The following is an 18,504-nucleotide window of genomic DNA, read 5'->3' on the forward strand; positions in this document are numbered from 1 at the left end:
CTTTGTTTTATTGCCTTTAAAGAGGAAAAATCAAGAAGAGGGAGATAAAATCCGTCCATGTAGGAAACACTCAGCACATGCTGCTATCCACACGTTTTTCTGGGTCGACCTGCTGACGTAAACACGTGTGGGAATTAAACAGTTTGTGAAATACTGAGGCTGGAGGAGTCATCGACCAATCAGGATGATTGCCAGCTCCTATTGTCCAAGAGGTGAAGTATCATTGGGCAACATACTGAACCCTGAGACACTCCAATGGATGCAGTGTGTGTGCCTTCTCTCACCCCAACCAATCACAGCAGATGGCCCCGCCCCTCCCTGAGCCTGGTTCTGCTGGAGGTTTCTTCCTGTTAAAAGGGAGTTTTTCCTTCCCACTGTCGCCAAAGTGCTCATAGGGGGTCATATGATTGTTGGGTTTTTCTCTGTATCTATGAAGCACCTTGAGGCGACTTTTGTTGTGATTTGGCGCTATATAAATAAAATTGAATTGAATTGTGTGTGTGTGTCGGACAGTACTTGGGCACAGATAAAAGCACGATGAGTGTGTGCGACTGGGTGAATGAGACGTCTCATTGTAGGAGAAAGTGCTTTGAGTGCTCACATTGAGTATTAAGGTGTTCTTTAAGTAGCAGCCCATCCATTTACTGCAGGGGTGGGGAACTCCAGGCCTCAGGGCCGGTGTCCTGCAGGTCTTAGATGTGTCCTTGATCCAACACAGCTGATTTAAATGTCTTGAAGTTCTCCAGAGGTCTGGTTATGAACTAATCATTTGATTCAGGTATCTAGAAGCTGCAGGACACCGGCCCTGGACACTTGGCGTTCCCCACTTGTGATCTATAAGAAGGCAGCTAAATAAGTGGACTTGGCCTCTCATGTGAATAAAAGTTTTAATTCAGATGTTGATGTTCGGGTCTCCCTGCATCTTTGTGCGGACTTGTTTCACTTTGGCTGAGCGCACACTCATAATCAGCCACGGTTCGCTCATGCCGTGTTTACTGAGGGGCTGAATCCTGGCACTCGGCAGCTTCAGGTCATCCAGGGTTGCTACCTTGCAGCACTGCTGCGTGTTCAGCGGGCACCTGAAGCTCCCAGCGGCAGGTGGACGCAGCGAGGCTGTAAGAAGCTCCGCGGTCGTTTCAAACGGCTGCTTTTTCCGGTTTTACTCAATCGAAAGAGGTCCGGAGCTCTGGCCCGTGCCTCTGTCTCCCCCTCCTGTCCTCAGCACCGGGTTGCGTTTTCCTCGATTATTTTCCACTCACTTTCTCGCAGTTTAAAATGGCGGCGTTGAGCAGCGCCGAGTCCCCACCGCCCGTCTTTAACGGAGACACTACGGAGCTGGAGCCGGGCAGGGAGCGGGGCCTGGACGAGCTGGGCGCCGGACTGGACTCGTCCTGCTCGTCGGGGATCCCGGGAGGTCCGCAGGATGAGGAGGTAAGCCCCACGGCAGCGGGTCGAAGCTGGGCAGGGGACACGGGCTCCGAGCGGAGGTAATTGGATGGAAAGGTTCGGGAAAGGGCGGCTGGAGCCCGGGCGGTGGGCTGCGGCGCAGGGCTGGAGATGCGAGCGGCCCCGGCTCGCCCGGCTCGCGGGCCGGGCTCCGTGGCGGGGAAGCTCCGGGCTGCGGAGCTGTGTTTGTGTCGGGCCTGCTCGCCTCTCTCTCCAGCCTCACAGCATCTGCAGCCTGCTGCGACAACAGCACGCGCACACACACGCGCGCGCACACACCGCTGTTCAAAGCACAAAGACGCAGTTTAGCGCTTCGTGCTGTGTCGTGCGCAATTGTGGTGCGGACAAAGTTTGACGGCGAGCGGGGCTGCGAGGCCTGCGCTCAGAGGGCTGCTGCCGGGGATGCTGATGGGGGACCTGGAGGCTAGCCCGAGTCGTGCTTGTGTGTTTGAGGTGTGATTTAGCCACACATGCTACTTTTACTAATGTGACACAAGATGACTAGCATCTCCGCAACTCCTCCACACGCACACGCAGAAAGCGTCAGGCTGTGTCCTCAGCGGCGTCTGCACTGACCACGTAGCCTAGCCGTGATTCTGCAGGTCACAGGCCTCCCTGCTGGACCACGACAGCAGCCCGGAGCGCACAGCAGGGTAGCTTTGTGTTAAAGTTTGGAACAAACAACACTGCAGCTCGTGTCTGACGTGAACACATTTCCCTGCTGTGTCACACAGAACATGAGGAATCCGCCACAGGCTTTGGCAGCACCCATTTTAGGGTCCAGAACTCCTGCGTGAACACTTGGAGAGTTCCTGTGTCCACGTCTCTGTCACTGCAGCTCTGTAGCGAGAGCTCCAGGGGCCTGAGCTCACCAGAGACTAAAAATAAAAGCATTTAAAGACTGCGCTGACTCTGGATTTCAGTCTCTGGAGCGTCTGCGGTGTGGTGGTCTGAGCGTGTCGGCTGCTGGTTTCTCTTCAAATGCCTATAATCACAAATCTGAGCTCAGGTATGTCTCAGGCCTCTTCATAAAATGGTTTAGTAGTTAGGGCTTTTTTCATGTGCCATTCAAGCTCCAGATAACATCTGGTGCAGGACGTGTTGAGCCCTGGTCCACACACACAGCGCTGCTTTATATGAAGTCTCTGCAAAGCAACCTCACCTGTCCCTGCTGCACCGTTCTCCAGCAGCTGGTTTGAGTCGTTTCTGGATCATCTCTCTCACTGAGAATATTCCATGTTTGGTTAAAAATATCATCAGAAATTATTTTATGGCTCCAGCTACAGATTTAAAGGGAAACCCGGGATGAATATTTTGGTGCCTCAGTTTGAACATCACCCTGAGAGGATTAAACGTCGTCCCAGAACACTGGGATGATTCAAGGCTGCTAACTGTACAGTTAGCAAACGGATCCATCGGTTATCCAGCTCTGCTGCTGTGCAGCTGGGTAGATAATCAGTCTTTATTCCCTAACACGACCTTCATGTTGCATTTCACAGCACGTCTCCAGCTGTGTAAACGTAAACAATCAGTAAACCGTAGCTTTTCTATTTAAAAATAATCATTTCTAAATTCTGTAAGTTTGTGTTTGGCTGTTATTGAATTAGCTTCACTGATTATTTTCAGGACTTTGTAGAAACTATCTGAACCTGTTTGAACCTGCTGTGCATTGGAAACTTGGAGAAAGCTCCAAAGTGATTAAAGTAATAGAGCTGAGCTTGTGTTTGAAAATTGGACATGTCAATAATGGATTGCATTTATAAAGCACTTTACAATTCCACTATTTATTCAGTCTCACATCCACACACTGGTGGAGGCAGCTACAGGTGTAGCCACACCTGCCCTGGGGCAGACTGACAGAAGCGAGGCTGCCATATCGCACCATCGGCCCCTCTGGCCAACACCAGTAGGCGGCAGGTGAAGTGTCTTACCAAGGACACAACGACCAGGACAGAGAGAGCAGGGAGATCCAACCGGCAACCTTCCGGTTACAGATGAGCTTTCCAACACCCTGAACCAACTGTCACAAGTGTCCATATTTACAGGATGTGGTCATTAATGTGTGACCAGAGTCAGGTGTGGAAATCCCAGGAAGCTGATTGTGTTCATCTGGACCATGAACTCAATCAAAAGTCGATTCATGTCCAGATGAACAGAATCATGGAGACTTTTGAGAGCAGGGTCTGACTGTTTGCAGCTTGACCCTGAGAGGAAAAGTCAAAGATGGTGAGGATGGATTATTGATTAATGCTGGGGAACCGTTGTTTTAACATCAGTATAAAAAGCTTTGCTTTAAATACTCTCCCTTTTTTCTAAAAGTGCAATTCACATCACTTAGTGTGTGCACAGAGCACCAGATCCAAACCGTACTGGTTTCCAGGTATGAGGAGTTGGACTGCAAAACATTATCAATGGAAACCAACTGTCCAGTGATCAGCTGTGAGCCACACACGGAGGTCAGATGACAGGAAGCAAAGTGCAGAGATGACCAGCAAAATGCGATGAAGCACAGGAGAGCAAAGATGTGGAGTAGTGGCATAAAAACCTTGAAGGAGTGGAAGAGAGGAGGCCAGAGGAGGCGTTGCTTCAGTTTCCCAAATGATTGATCCTCAGCAACAGAGCAGCTGTTCATGGGCAGCGTTAGGACAGTGATACGTTTTTAAGAAACAAAAACTTTTGTTTCAGAAACAGATCAAACGGCTAACTGCAGGCCTGGAAGGGAAATCTCGCTCTAGCATCTCCTGACTCGAAGCGATTAGCCGCCTCCTAACGCTAAAGAGTGTAAAGCAGTCAAAGTGCATCGCTGTGGTGGAGAATCGTCAGTGAGATCAGAGAAGACATAGAAATGTCCGCTTCCCTTCCATCAGCATCATGTTGTCTCCTCTGCCCATCTTCTTTGACAATGAGACGATGCCATGTATCTTTTTCTTATCTGTTTATTAGAGATTTGAGCCTTTTTTATTTCCCCAAGTTAATTAGTATTGTTTTACATTTATACATTTGTTTTACACGCATGAAGTCAAGTGTATAGAGCGTAGCATGATGACCACTGCATGACCCTGCGGCTAAACTGAATGCATCACATTACACTTCCACTGTAAGAAAAACAGTTTGTCTGAGAGGGCCGTGAGATATGAGGAAAATCTGATATCACGACATTTTTTACCCGATATCACGACATTTTACCTGATATCACGATATGTGTAAATAACCTTAATGTTATTTTTAAACCATGTAGTGCCCGATTTACCTGATATCGCGATTTTTTAAAATTATTTTTTACCTGATATCACGTTTGTTTGTTTTTTTTACCTGATATCACGATATTTTACCTGATATCACGATTTTTTTTAAATTATTATTTTTTTACCTGATATCACGACATTTTACCTGATATCACGACATGTGTAAATAACCTTAATGTTATTTTTAAACCATGTAGTGCCAAACACTGCACTGGTTTACTCATTCAAATAGACATGAAAACAAAAAGTCTGAATGAATTGAAACGTTTTATTTTACCCACACAGAGGTTTTCCACAAATGACTGTGACAGTAAGTCTGTGGTCAACACTAAAAAGGGTGCTCTGTTTTATTTACAACATATAAAAATGAGAAAATAAAATGTGATGACCTCAGATTACAGACACAAATCTGGATAGCGACTATAAAACGACTGACCGTCACAGGTGGTTTATTTAACTTGTTCTTTGGTGCGTAGAGAGACGTCACATGCAGAGTTTTAAACATTCATTTTGCAGGTAATGGCTTTTCAGCTGGTGGAAGACATTTGTGGCGCTGCTGCCTTTTAGCGACAATAGTTTCACAGCATGTTTTGCAAACAGCTTATGATAAAGCGATTTCATCCATGGAAAAACTAGCGATACATCGATACAAGTTCGATATATCGCCAGCCCCTACTTCACAAACATAAAAATACACTAGTGTTATACTAATACTTGAACAGATTACCGCTATAAACAAAATAACTGCATTTATTTTGCTAGTACTAGCTACGAGCAGGCAATGACAGAACAGCAGTGTAAATGTATGCTATGCTAATGATGCTGCGTAAGGGAAGCATGTATAATGTAAACAGAATTGGTCCTAGCACTGAACCCTGTGGAACTCCATAATTAACCTCAGTGTGTGAAGAGGACTCTCCATTTACATGCACAAACTGGAGTCTATTAGATAGATATGATACAAACCACTGCAGTGCAATACCTGTAATACCTACAGCATGTTCTAATCGCTCTAATAGGATATTATGGTCGACAGTATCGAACGCTGCACTGAGGTCTAGCAGGACAAGCACAGAGATGAGTCCACTGTCAGAGGCCATAAGAAGATCATTTGTAACCTTCACTAAAGCTGTTTCTGTGCTGTGATGAACTCTGAAACCTGACTGAAACTCTTCAAATAAACCATTCCTCTGCAGATGATCTGTTAGCTGTTTGACAACTACTCTTTCAAGGATTTTTGATATGAAAGGAAGGTTGGAGATTGGCCTATAATTAGCTAAGACTGCTGGGTCTAGAGATGGCTTTTTGAGTAAAGGTTTAACTGCAGCCACCTTGAAGGCCTGTGGTACATAGCCGATTATTAGAGATAGGTTGATCATATATAAGATCGAAGAATTAATCAATGGCAGGACTTCTTTGAGCAGTTTTGTAGGAATGGGGTCTAAAAGACACGTTGATGGTTTGGAGGAAGTAATTATTGAAGTTAACTCAGAAAGATCAATTGGAGAAAAAGAGTCTAACTTAACATCAATGGTACTAAGAGTAGCTGTAGATAATATTACATCTGTGAGATGATTATTGGTAATTTTTTCTCTAATGATAACAATTTTATTTGTGAAGAAGTTCATGAAGTCATCACTAGTTAACGTTAAAGGGATGGTTGGCTCAACAGAGCTCTGACTTTTTGTCAGCCTGGCTACAGTGCTGAAGAGAAACCTGGGGTTGTTCTTATTTTCTTCAATCAGTGATGAATAGTAAGCTGTTCTGGCTTTGCGGAGGGCTTTCTTATAAAGCAACAAACTATTTCTCCAGGCTAAATGATGATCCTCTAAATTTGTGACACGCCATTTCCTCTCCAGATTACGAGTCATCTGCTTTAGGGTACGTGTTTGAGAATTATACCACGGAGTCAGGTACTTCTGATTAGAGACCTTAGTTTTCACTGGAGCTACAGTATCCAGAGTCGTACGTAGTGAGGAGGTGAAATTATTAACAAGATAATCGACCTCTGTTGGGGTAGCGTTCAGATAGCTGCTCTGCTCTGTGTTGGTACAGGGCATTGAAGAAGGAAGTGACTTGTGAAGTCACTTCCTAGCACTCACTTGAGTCTGCTTTGTGCTCTGCTCAGCTGTCTCTCCTCCAGGTTCCCTGTCCTGCTTCAGTAGTGGAGGCATAATTGGCTGTTGTGGCGTCAGCTCCATCCCTGCTCTGCAGCTCAGCCACAAACAACACCCAGCCATGCATATAGCAAGTCTCATTACCATCTTATAACCGTCTGCTTCCCTCTTGCTGCTATCCTACTTTGACGCTTCACCCCTGCACTCACCTCCACTCTGCCTGTACTCTTCTTCACCCCTCGTGTGTTCACTTCTTTCGATGGTTGACCCCAGCTACTGAAGCTCTTCTACCATCACTGTCTCTACTCCTTGCGTCTGCACTGTCCCACTTGCCCGACTCGTATTTATACTTATGCTTCTATTGATTTTCATCTCTTCTCTCCAGAGCATTCCTCCACCTCATAGGATATTGGATTTCTACTCTCACTACAGACGAGTGTCGTCTGCAAACAGGTGCTTCTCTGGCCTCACCTGTCAATCTGCCCATTAGCACTGCACACCAGAGTGGGCTCAGAGCAGATCCCTGATGTAATCTCACATCCTTACGCCCGTCCTGCACCACCCTCATACTTCTCTGCCACTCTTGACTTCTTCATGCAGAACCACAGCTCCTCTCTTGGCACGGTATCATCTGCTTTCTCTGATCCATAAAGACTCGGTGAAGCGTCACATCTGTAGTGCTCTTCCACTCGGTGCATGAAGCCATACTGCCACGCACTGATTGACACCTCTCTTCTTAACCTGGCTTCAACTCTTTCCCATGTCTTCATGGTATGCCTCATCAGCTTTGTCCCTCTGTTTTGTTCTGCAGCTCTGTACATCACCCTTGTTCCTGACGCTTGGTCGACTAAATGAGGAAAAGTAAACTGGACTAAACGACTAATCTAAAGTCAAGAAACACTCGGATATTAAGTGACATTTAGACACTAATAAGGAAGGTGTTTTAAACCATTATTCACGTTCTTCAATCATGAATGATGCCGCATAAATGTGTAGCACTTGTGACTAGTCGACTAATCATGGCAGCCCTGATTACGTCGACTATCAAAATCGTCGACGACTGATTTAATAGTCGACGCGTCGTTTGAAGCTTTGTAAGATCACAAAAGACGCAGGAATAAGTAGTAGGATTTAAGAGTGTAATAACGGACTGAAACAGAAGATGGCAGCACTGCATGTACAAGGATGCCAGCTGCCGTTAAACCCCGAAGAAGAAGAAGCTGTGTCCCAGAAGTCATAGCGCGGCCCTGCTCAGTTTCCAACAATGGCGGCAGCTAGTTAGTTTTAATATTACTCTTATTATTCTTTCTGGGTCACAAAATAAACGTTGAACATATTTTCAGGCGAGAATGTAGCTGTGTAAACCTCAAATATCTGCTCAGTTTATCAAGGCACCACATATTTTCAAAAGCGCTCCGACGTTTTCGGAGAAGTCTGTTACCCACTAGCTCGATAGCTAGCCGGGGGCTAGGCTCACTAGAGCCGTGAGAACACCGAACTCCGGGCAAACCATTTTCAAACCCACCGCCGTCTTTCACTACTCAGGTTAGTCACTTAAATAACTTAAAGATGTTATTGTTTGGCTTTTTTTAAAGCATTTTATTTGTTCCTGAGTAAATCGTTTTGGCTGAGATTAAAGTTATAGTTTTTACACAGCTGAATAAACGTCAAGCAGACAGCTGATTATCAGAAGTGTGAGATGCTCCAGAATATACTCGGGTGTCCTGTTATAGATAGCAATGAGCAGACGGCTGAGTTTATTAAGCTTCACTGAAGCTTCATCTGCAAATTTCATTAAAATGTAATAAACTATCATCTTGTCTTTATTTTTAGTTGGCACATACCTTAAACACTTAAAGCTGTAAGCTAATGATAGTTATATAAGAGCAGATGCTGCTGGTGCAATAAGCTGTACGTTTTACGTCCAATGGATGATGATCTGATTAGTCGACTAATCGCAAAGATAATCGGTGACTAGTCGACTATCAAAATAATCGTTTGTGGCAGCTCTAGTAGCACTTCACATCGTTAAACATTTTCTTTCACTTACTGACCTCCTCACCCAACGCTAAGGCATAGACCAGCGGTGTCCAACTCCAGGCCTCGAGGGCCGGTGTCCTGCAGGTTTCAGATGTGTCCTTGATCCAACACAGCTTATTTAAATGGCTAAATTACTTCCTTAACATGTCTTGTAGTTCTCCAGAGGCCTGTTAATGAACTAATCATGTGATTCAGGTGTGCGGACCCAGGGTGAGATCCTGCAGGACACCGGCCCGCGAGGCCTGGAATCGCTCACCCCTGGCATAGACCATCTACCTTTCAGCGAAAGCTAATTTCTGCTTCCTGTCGCCTGCATTGTAGATGATGATTTTGCGTCCACAGAATAATGAGTACAGTCGGGATAACAGTGAGAAAAACGTAGGGCTGAGCTGTCCTTCCTTTAACTCTAAGCTCTCTTTTCCTTTCCTGTGCTGTCTGTTTTGGGGGAATGAGCTCTCACTTCTCTCTATGCGAGTAATACAGTAGCATTAGCATTAGCTGACACACTGAAGCACTTTGTGTATTTACTGTGTGTTTTACACGTTACTGTCTTCATCCTCGCTCCACTCCAACACTCGCTGAAGTGCCTCAAACAACAACTTGTAGATATTACAGTAATCAGAGTACTGTTTCAGTAATTGTAGTTACAATTGTGTTGCTACTTGTGTTAACAAAATTCTCGTTTATCTGCACACTGGGTGGGTAGAAAGAGGGGAAAACAAAAAACATCGAGCTTCCTGCTTTTCGTCCCGCTACAGGCCCGATGTCAAAGTAAGTGTAGATACGGTCACTACTTTAGTGCTTTAGCGCAATTATTGCAACAGTAAAACTGCACCCAGGACAGAAGCGGCTACATCATGCTGAACTTCATCAGGTAACAAAGGCAGCAGCGCAGCATCCATGTCAACCTGTTCATGTTTGTGACGGAGAATCGCTGTAACGGTCGCTCTGGTGTTCATCTTCACTGTGTGTGTTTGGTTTGTGTTCATACATGAACAAACTAAAAGAAAATGATGCTGGTTCTGGCCCACCTTTAACCCCTGAGTGTAGCGCTATAAATGATGCATCAATTATTTAATTTAGCTCGTTTCATCTCTCTGCATGTGATAAGCCCGGTGATGGAGGGTTGGCTCTTGTGTCGTTCTTTCTTACCCCGTGACAAAAATGCGCCACAGGTGTCTCCACCAAACACCCAGCGATCGAACACCAACCTGTTAGCAAAGGAGCTACAGCCCCAGTGTCCCCAGCTTTCTAAAAGTAGAAAGAAAGAACCAATTAAATACTTTATTATTTTTATTGTTTTTTACTGATTGCATCTGTACATCTCCAGGGGTGTCCATGTTATCTGATCCTGGTAAAGCTGGTATAATAATATGTTTTTTAGTCGTGCAGGTATTTACGTTTCACCGTGTTTCCTTGCAGATCTGGAACATCAAACAGATGATAAAGTTAACACAAGAACATCTGGAGGCTCTCCTGGACAAGTTTGGCGGAGAGCACAACCCTCCCTCCATTTATCTAGAGGTAAGATCGTTTCGGCTTGTGTGAACAGAACCTGCTGTGACCCTCGTAAATGTCACCGGAGGTGTTGAAGCTGTCGAGTTCGTTCCTCACGGTTCTTCTTTGGCAGGCCTACGAGGAGTACACCAGTAAACTGGACGCTCTGCAGCAGAGGGAGCAGCAGCTGCTGGAGGCCATCGGTAACAGCGCAGACTTCTCCTGCTCTCAGTCTGCTATACCAGCCCTTCTGGAAGTCAAGATAGGAGGTTGTGGGGTTGGTGCGGGGCCTCAGGCTTTCCACTCGGCCCCAAACACTTTGGCTGTCCTGCAGACCCCCACTGACACAAGCCGAGCCAACCCTCGCTCCCCCCAGAAACCCATTGTCAGGGTCTTCCTGCCCAACAAACAGCGAACAGTGGTAAGTGTGAGCCGCTCTCTCGGGATGCTTATGTGAATTTTAAGGCACGAAAGTCTGATTGACGAGGCTCCTGAGACGAAGCTTATTGCATGCAGCAGATATTAGATGTTCAGAGTTAATATATCCTCTTGGTGATCTTTGCATCTGGTCTTTCACAAACTGCTTTTTCATGTTGACTTAGTTCTTGCTGAGTTAATAATGATACAGTGTAACATGTAACGTGTTGCTGAGGAACACGTGATTATTATTTTGTCAGAAAACCTCAGAGATGAAAGACGGCGTGCAGCAAAGTGCTCGGTCTCACTCGCTGTCAGATACTCACAGCAATACAAATCTCTAGTTTAAAATAAAACGTGGTTTTACATTAAGCCATAAATATTATAAGTCCCTTTATGTATTTGTATTTCCATTCAATTGACAGTCGAGCGTTGGGCAGATACTAACCCTGAGTTTGTCACAGTTAGTATGACTGTTGGATAAAAAGCACGTGGGTGTAGGAAAGAAGTGCTCGTGTGAACGGCTGAATGAGGCAAGTTGTATAAAGTGGTTGGAGTAGAAAAGCGCTGTATCAGAACCAGTGCATTTACTATTCGACATCTTAAACCTTAAACCAGAGAAATGCACTCGTGAAAGCAGCAAAAAGGGTCAGAAAGAAAATTATTGATGCGTATTGTTCAGTCTGACTCCTGCAGCTCATCCTACACCGTGGCTGTAACAGCTGTGGTCGGTAGGGTATTGATAAGATTTTCACGATTCCGATTCCATTTTCGATTCTTTTTAAAAAGGAGAACACTAAGGTCGATTAGCTTAGAACCTTGTTTTATATCTTCTCTTTGAACAAGACAGAAATTTAGGAGTAACATGTCCTTACAAACCCAACAGTGAGATCTTAAGAGATCCACAGCCTACGGCTCTTCAATGGGGTGTCACAGGGTCCCCAGGAAAAAAAATTGTAAATGTAAAATAATAAAATAAATATTCTTCTGTAGCAATAACAAAGTATAACATAAATTATTCTGTAGCAATTACACAAGTAAAAGCAAATGCTTTTGCATATTCGTAGTGTTTCCTCCCTTAAATGAAATCTCTACTTAGCAAGTATTGCAAGTTGCCCTGTTGTCATCTGTTCTCGTAAAGTATAACCAAACATTTGAGCGTTTGAGCCGCTTAGGTACCATGTTTGGTAAATGACGCGCCGCAGCATGGTGACGTCATTCGGGGCGACTGGAATCGATAAGGGAACCGTTTGCAAAAATGGCAAACAATTCCAAGGAACTGAAACAGTGGGAACCGGTTCTCAACAAGAACCGGGTTTCGATACCCATCCCTAGTAGTCGGAGGAGCGAGAGGTTGTGTCCATCATGGACATCAGCTTGGCTCTTCCTCTGAATTATTGTTGCACATTTGAAGAAACATCAGGCTTGATTTAAACATTGCATTCTTAACTTTGAAAAGTAAAATGTGACTAAAGATTAAAGCCAAGAAGATGTACTGACTTGTTATTTATTACTAAGACAAACTCTTTGCTTATTATAAAAACAGTCCCGCAGATCGACTCAGACATGTACAGGAGGGCTGCTTATAGTTCTGTGTGACAGCGTCTGGCTCAGCTTGGGAATAATTAGGAGCCTCTGTGACGGACTTGTGTGGTGATTTCTGCATAAATCTGCACAAAACTTCAGTTTGTCATTAACCTCCTAGGACCTGCGTCCACATGTGTGAACATCACATTTAGACCAAAATACTCAATTTTGCTCTACAAGAGCCTGATGTCCACTTATGAGGACGTTATGCTGCCACTGTTCTATCAAAATTTTAAATGAATATCCTCATATGTGTCTCTGATTTTTCATAAAAAGAAAAATCAGGTAAAAAAAATAATCTGGTAATTCTTTGTTTTTACATTCATCAGGTCCCAATGTGTCCAAATATCAAAGAGAAATTAAAAATGAATGCCGTGGAAGAGTTCAGGTCTTAGGAGGTTAATGCAGACGAAGGCTGAGAGCATTAGTCTGTAGAGGTGGGAATCACCATACATCCCACGATACGATATTATTGCAATTTTTTAAAATATTTTTTGATATTCAGATTCTGTACATAAAGGTAAACTTTATCAATATTCATTTTCTCTAATATCAAAGTCTCACACTCAGTCTTTCTCTCATTTCAGTTTGATTGTTGACAAACTGAACGGTTTGTATTACAGTCTAGTCCAACTTAACTGAATCAACCATCTGGTACAATTATAGCTATTCTGAACTATGCAGTTTATGAAAACTATGCAGCCCCTTCAGCAACTGAAGAATTTGAAAGTAAATTAAAACAAAATATAATTTGACATTAAATAAAAAAGTTTTAAACTTAATTAAAATAAAACATGTCTTAAATTAAAATAAGTAAACTGTCATGTTTATTGCTGCCAAAAACAAGTTAAACACATTTGGACAGTGAAGGAATGTCAGGATTCTTGCTCAGAAAAAGGATCAACATGCTCTGAAGTCAGAGCACAAAAACCTTTTTGTAACAAAATATCGATTTCTGCTGTCCCTGTATCCATACATTATTAGCAAACAAAATATCACCATGCTACACAGTATCCATTTTTCCCCACCACTATTACTCTGACCCATAAAGTCAGAGTAAAGCTTCCCCCGCCCTCCACGTCAGCTGGATCAGTGTTCTGGTTCTCTGAATGTTGATGATCGGCGGAGGTCGGGCGAGATGACTGAATGTAACACTACTGTACTGCTGCCAGCCTTCCCTGAAACGATGACCTGTGGCTGCTGGCTGAGAGACGTCAAACCCAAACCTGGTTACGTCATTTCTGTGTCAGTTCAGTGAGTGTCGTTGTGCTGCCTTCAGGTGCCGGCACGCTGCGGGATGACTGTGAGGGACTCCCTGAAGAAAGCCTTGATGATGCGAGGACTCATTCCAGAGTGCTGTGCGGTCTACAGGATACAGGATGGGTAGGTGTCTCACAGACTTATCAGTCGGTGTTTTGTGTCACTGCGTCTCCTCGCGTCTTCACGTCGTGACTCCTCCCAGCGAGGATGTTTGAGAAAGATGTGAAGAAGCTGCCAGATGAGAGGACTGTGCTGGTGATTGAATTCTTAGCATAAAACCTGAATTCACCAAGTTATTGCAGTTTGTGTTTAAAGGGTCAACTTCACTGTGACATTATGTTAATTTTACCTCCGCTGCCTCGTTACAGATGTTATAAGAATGGACTGATGTAGATGTCACGTGCAGATTCCCCGTCTGGCAGTCAGGATACTTCCAATTTAATGTTTTTTGCTTCAGGCCTTTATCTGCAGACACAAGAACTATAGTATGAAAATGAGTTTGGTAACTGGGAATCTCTGTTTACTGCTTCTGAATGATTAAGAGAGCAAATAGCAGCTAACGGCTACTTTATGAAACGTAGTGAGTGTGAGCGCCTCTGTGAAAGCAGAAGTTTGAGTAGTTGGCTGCTCTGGTGCATTCAGGTGTGTGTGGCACGATGACCCACAGGATCGGACACCTCAGCAAATTTACCGCGAGGTCTGAATGTGCTCCACTTTAAAACAAACCCAAGAACTACAGATTAGACCAGCGGTCACAACCTTTTTTAGGGTGTCGCGGATAAAACGACAGAAAAATGATACGACCGAGACAAAAACGGGGCTATTATGTAAATATAATGAGTGCAAATTCACTGTGTAACTTTATTCGCAGCATCCTCCTGAAATGCGCCAACAACATTGAGAGTAACATCCTCCTCTCTGCCCCTTAATGCCCTCTGGTCGCTATGGTAACGCGTAAATATTTCTTTCAAAATAAGACGCACAACTACAACACGGGAAAAGACCCGGGGAAACAGAGTTGACGGTAAAAACCCTGAAAACTGTAAATTTCGCTGGCTTAGACTATCAGCCTCAGTTAGCGCTTTAAAGTCATAACAGTCTAACTAGAACAAGTGTGGCACGTTTGGAGGGGCTGCGAGGGAAAGCTTCTCTCTAAAAAGAACATGATCGCACGTCACAGGTTTTTAAAGCTGCATGTGGATAACCACAAAACTTCTGAAACAACGTCATACAGCACATCAGCACAAAGACCTCGTACCAGCTGTCAAGCACAGTAGTGGAGGGGCGCCGCCGCTAGACCTGGGCACCTTCCAACAGTCGTACTTCCAAAGGGAAGCATATTTGGCTGCAGACTGGAGCAGCCAGGCATCAAACCACCAACCTTCAAGATAGTAGAGGTTAAGCTCCACCTTCTGAGCTACAGCCACATAATGTGAGGCCATGTGTCTGACAATCGCAGGGATGGCGCAGTCCTCAGAGCGTACCTGCAGCGTGTTTGTTGTCAGATGGAGATGGTGTCGACACCTGAATGTGCTCCATCAGTGCATCCAGGGTCCATGGCCGACTCTTCCAGCCCACTTGTCAAAAATAAATAAATAAATACTATTTTCTAAGTAAATATATTTGTAAAGGTGCTACTGCCTTGAAGTTCTCACGGCACAGTCCATCCAATCCACACATGCAAAGAAGTTATGTGCAATAATCAGAAATGGGCAGCAGTGCAGAGGATAAGCTAATCGCTAATCGCCACTTCTCCACCCCCGTTGCCATATTGCCTGTTTGACGCACTGTTTTTGAAAGGAGGGAACCAGGGCTTGGACTCTCATTGGATGCCTCCTGGCTGTTCCAGGCATGTCCCAACACGGCAGACTCTGGAGAGGCTACATCTCTCGGCTGGAGTTCCCCTGGATAAGCTGAAGGAGGTGGCTGGTGAGAGGGAGGTCTGGGCTTCTCTGATTAGGCTGCTGCCCCACGATCCGCCCCGGATATACGTGGGTGGATGGATGTATGGATGGAATGGCACATCGCTGCAAAATTAATGTCCGTAAACTTTAACTCAAACTAAAACAACGGCGTAAAGGTGGGAGGGCCAAACTTTCTCCAGCACGATGTGACACAGCGATAACACCATACACAAAATGCTGACGTCAGGTTATTGCTTCTGAAGGTGGAGCTACGAGCTGGGTGTCATTTTTTTCATAGGATATGTGTTGCGTTATACCGTGTACAACAGTGCAGTGCACGTCCCACACTGTGGGGAAGGTTATACAGGCGCACAGTATCATGAGTCCTGCTGTAACTGATGAAAGTGGAGCAGTAGGATGTTTGGGTTTTTGCTGGAAACCATCATGGTTAGTTTTGCACCGCTCTTGGTGCGGTGGCTAAACCAACGGCTGGCTGAGGTGTAGACAGTTTCCGATACTCCCCACTTCCTGTTTCAGAGAGAAGAAGCCCATTGGCTGGGACACAGACATCTCGTGGCTGACGGGGGAGGAGCTGCATGTAGAAGTGTTGGAAAACGTGCCGCTCACCACACACAACTTTGTAAGTACTTTCAGAAAACCAAGTGTCCCGTAGTGCTCAGTGCTCAGTGCAGCCGGGTGACTCTGGTCTGTATGTCTCTGTTTGATCCACAGGTGAGGAAGACTTTCTTTACACTGGCCTTCTGTGACTTCTGCAGAAAGTTGTTGTTCCAGGGTTTCCGCTGTCAGACCTGTGGCTACAAGTTCCACCAGCGGTGCAGCACCGAGGTTCCTCTCATGTGCGTCAACTACGACCAGCTCGAGTAAGTTCAGTGCAGGAAGGCGCACGCTGCTGTGAGCAGTTTGGGACGATATAAGGATGTTATGGCTCCACAGGCTGGGCTCAGTGACCTCTGCTCGTGACACTGAGAACCTGCAGCTACGTTTGTATCTTTGTACATGTGCGACTGGATCAGGACGGTACCGGCAGTAAAAATGTGAACAGAACGAAGCTGTCGTCTGCACAGATCCTGATTCATCTTTATGGTAACAAAGAGCAGTGACATATTCAGGCTTTTAGCTTCAAAGGGTTCAAACAATGCCTCCGATTTTAAAGTGCAACAAAAAAGAGAGAGAAATGTCATAAAAACGAGTTACTGTAAGCTCCAAAATTCACCGTTGGTTCCTGTGGTAGGCAAATGAAACAAGTGTGCTCAGTGTGATGTGTGTTAGTGCTTGTTTGGCTTGTTTAAGGTTACAGTTCCAACTGTGCCTGAATCGTATGTTTTCGGCGTGTGCTCTGCAGCTTGCTACTAGTGTCCAAGTTCTTTGAGCACCACCCGTTCACCCAGGAGGAGGTCTCCTCAGAGGGAACCACGCCTGTGTCTGAGGCCTGTCCATCACTTCCCCCATCCGACTCCACTGGGTGAGTCCTCCAGCCTCATACTGAAAAGGAGATGTTTTCCTTCTGTTTCCTCAGCAGAACATTTAGTCTGAAGTTTGAAGTACTAACCAGCGGCTTTCTGTCCAGATCAATATGCCACACCACTGTGTCGCCGTCCAAATCCATACCCATCCCGCCCAGTTTCCGGCCCAACGAGGAAGACCACCGCAACCAGTTTGGCCAGCGGGACCGTTCATCCTCTGCCCCCAACGTGCACATCAACACCATCGAACCGGTCAACATCGATGTGAGTCCGCTGCACTCGCTGACACGTGACAATTTTCTTTCATTCTGTTTTTTTCATCACCTCACACAGCGCCCGATGGTTTCACGTCAACGTCCAGCATGTGTTACAGATGTGTTACAGATGTGTTACAGAGGTGTTACAGAGGTGTTACAGAGGTGTTACAGAGGTGTTACAGTTGTGTTACAGAGGTGTTACAGATGTGTTACAGAGGTGTTGCAGAGGTGTTGCAGATGTGTTACAGAGGTGTTACAGATGTCATCAAGTAGGCTAAACAGCAGCAGTTGTAACAGTTAGAAGCTAACTTTGTGTCGGCTACGCTTGAGTTACGCTTAAGCGTCCAAATATCACGCTTTCCCTCCGATAAACAGTTTGATTGCATTTTCACATCATATGAGAGTTTATTCACAAAGCGTTCAAGGTCAACAATGTTGCCTTCACTTCAAAGACAGTTTCACTAACACCAGGAAGTGCACACTGACACAAAAGTTCAGGAAATATCCTCAACAACTCCCCTCAGTGTGGCTGTCATCAGTTACAAATAAACATGGGCACCAGCAGACTGACAGCTCACACTCACTACAGACGAACGGCGGCCACAGTGTTTTGTCCTACGGCGGCAACCGTAGCTAGTTACAAATGTGTTACAGTTGTGTTACAGTGGTGTTACAGTGGTGTTACAGTGGTGTTACAGAGGTGTTACAGAGGTGTTACAAATGTGTTACAGTTGACTCTACAAATTGCCAGAATGCTGTAGTCTCTTATTTCTTTTGTGCTCTTGACATTAAAATAACAGTTAATAACTTCCTTAAGTTGACAAGCAGAAGCTCTCGATCGTCCACAGACTGTGGAGCCGCTCTGATGGACAAACACTTTGATAACACTTTATTATTTACTTTCTTTATTAGTAGTATTTTACTTCCCTGAACAACACCCCATCCAATCCACACATGCAAAGAAATCAATGTCCAAATATTATATGTAATGAGGAGAAATGACACAGGGAAGAATTATTGAACATGCTTGCTGAGATTTATTTAATACAAATGTGAAAACTGTTGCCGATGACAACGACAGCTTCTGTACAGAGAAACTAATCGCACGATTTCTCAGGTGTGATTTCGACCCATTCTTTAACACCAACAGTCTCCACATCCTCGGCTCTATGGGCCCGTCTTTAGTTCTTTCCGTGGAGTTTCAGTGGGATCGGGTCACGTGATTGGCTGGACAATGCTAACATTTCTCT

At 45.0% G+C, this 18,504-nt stretch overlaps 1 protein-coding gene across 3 annotated transcripts in view; it reads left to right on the top strand.

Moving 5' to 3' along the window:
* Nucleotides 1–1,096: 1,096 nt before the first annotated feature.
* braf (B-Raf proto-oncogene, serine/threonine kinase) overlaps nucleotides 1,097–18,504 on the top strand; it is a 35,245-nt gene continuing 17,837 nt past the window's right edge. The window contains exons 1-8 of one of the 3 annotated variants that reach the window (XM_087831175.1): nucleotides 1,097–1,431; nucleotides 10,271–10,372; nucleotides 10,479–10,766; nucleotides 13,629–13,732; nucleotides 16,051–16,153; nucleotides 16,246–16,394; nucleotides 16,877–16,996; nucleotides 17,102–17,261. In XM_087831175.1, coding sequence (XP_087687301.1) covers nucleotides 1,276–1,431; nucleotides 10,271–10,372; nucleotides 10,479–10,766; nucleotides 13,629–13,732; nucleotides 16,051–16,153; nucleotides 16,246–16,394; nucleotides 16,877–16,996; nucleotides 17,102–17,261 — 1,182 coding nt within the window. In that variant the 5' untranslated portion in view covers nucleotides 1,097–1,275. The remainder of the gene's footprint in view (nucleotides 1,432–10,270; nucleotides 10,373–10,478; nucleotides 10,767–13,628; nucleotides 13,733–16,050; nucleotides 16,154–16,245; nucleotides 16,395–16,876; nucleotides 16,997–17,101; nucleotides 17,262–18,504) is intronic. The other 2 variants (XM_087831176.1, XM_087831177.1) reach the window with 2 other exon arrangements.

This window comes from Neolamprologus brichardi, chromosome 17 (assembly GCF_056152115.1).
Source record: "Neolamprologus brichardi isolate AB-2024 chromosome 17, ASM5615211v1, whole genome shotgun sequence".
Lineage (NCBI taxonomy): Eukaryota > Metazoa > Chordata > Actinopteri > Cichliformes > Cichlidae > Neolamprologus > Neolamprologus brichardi.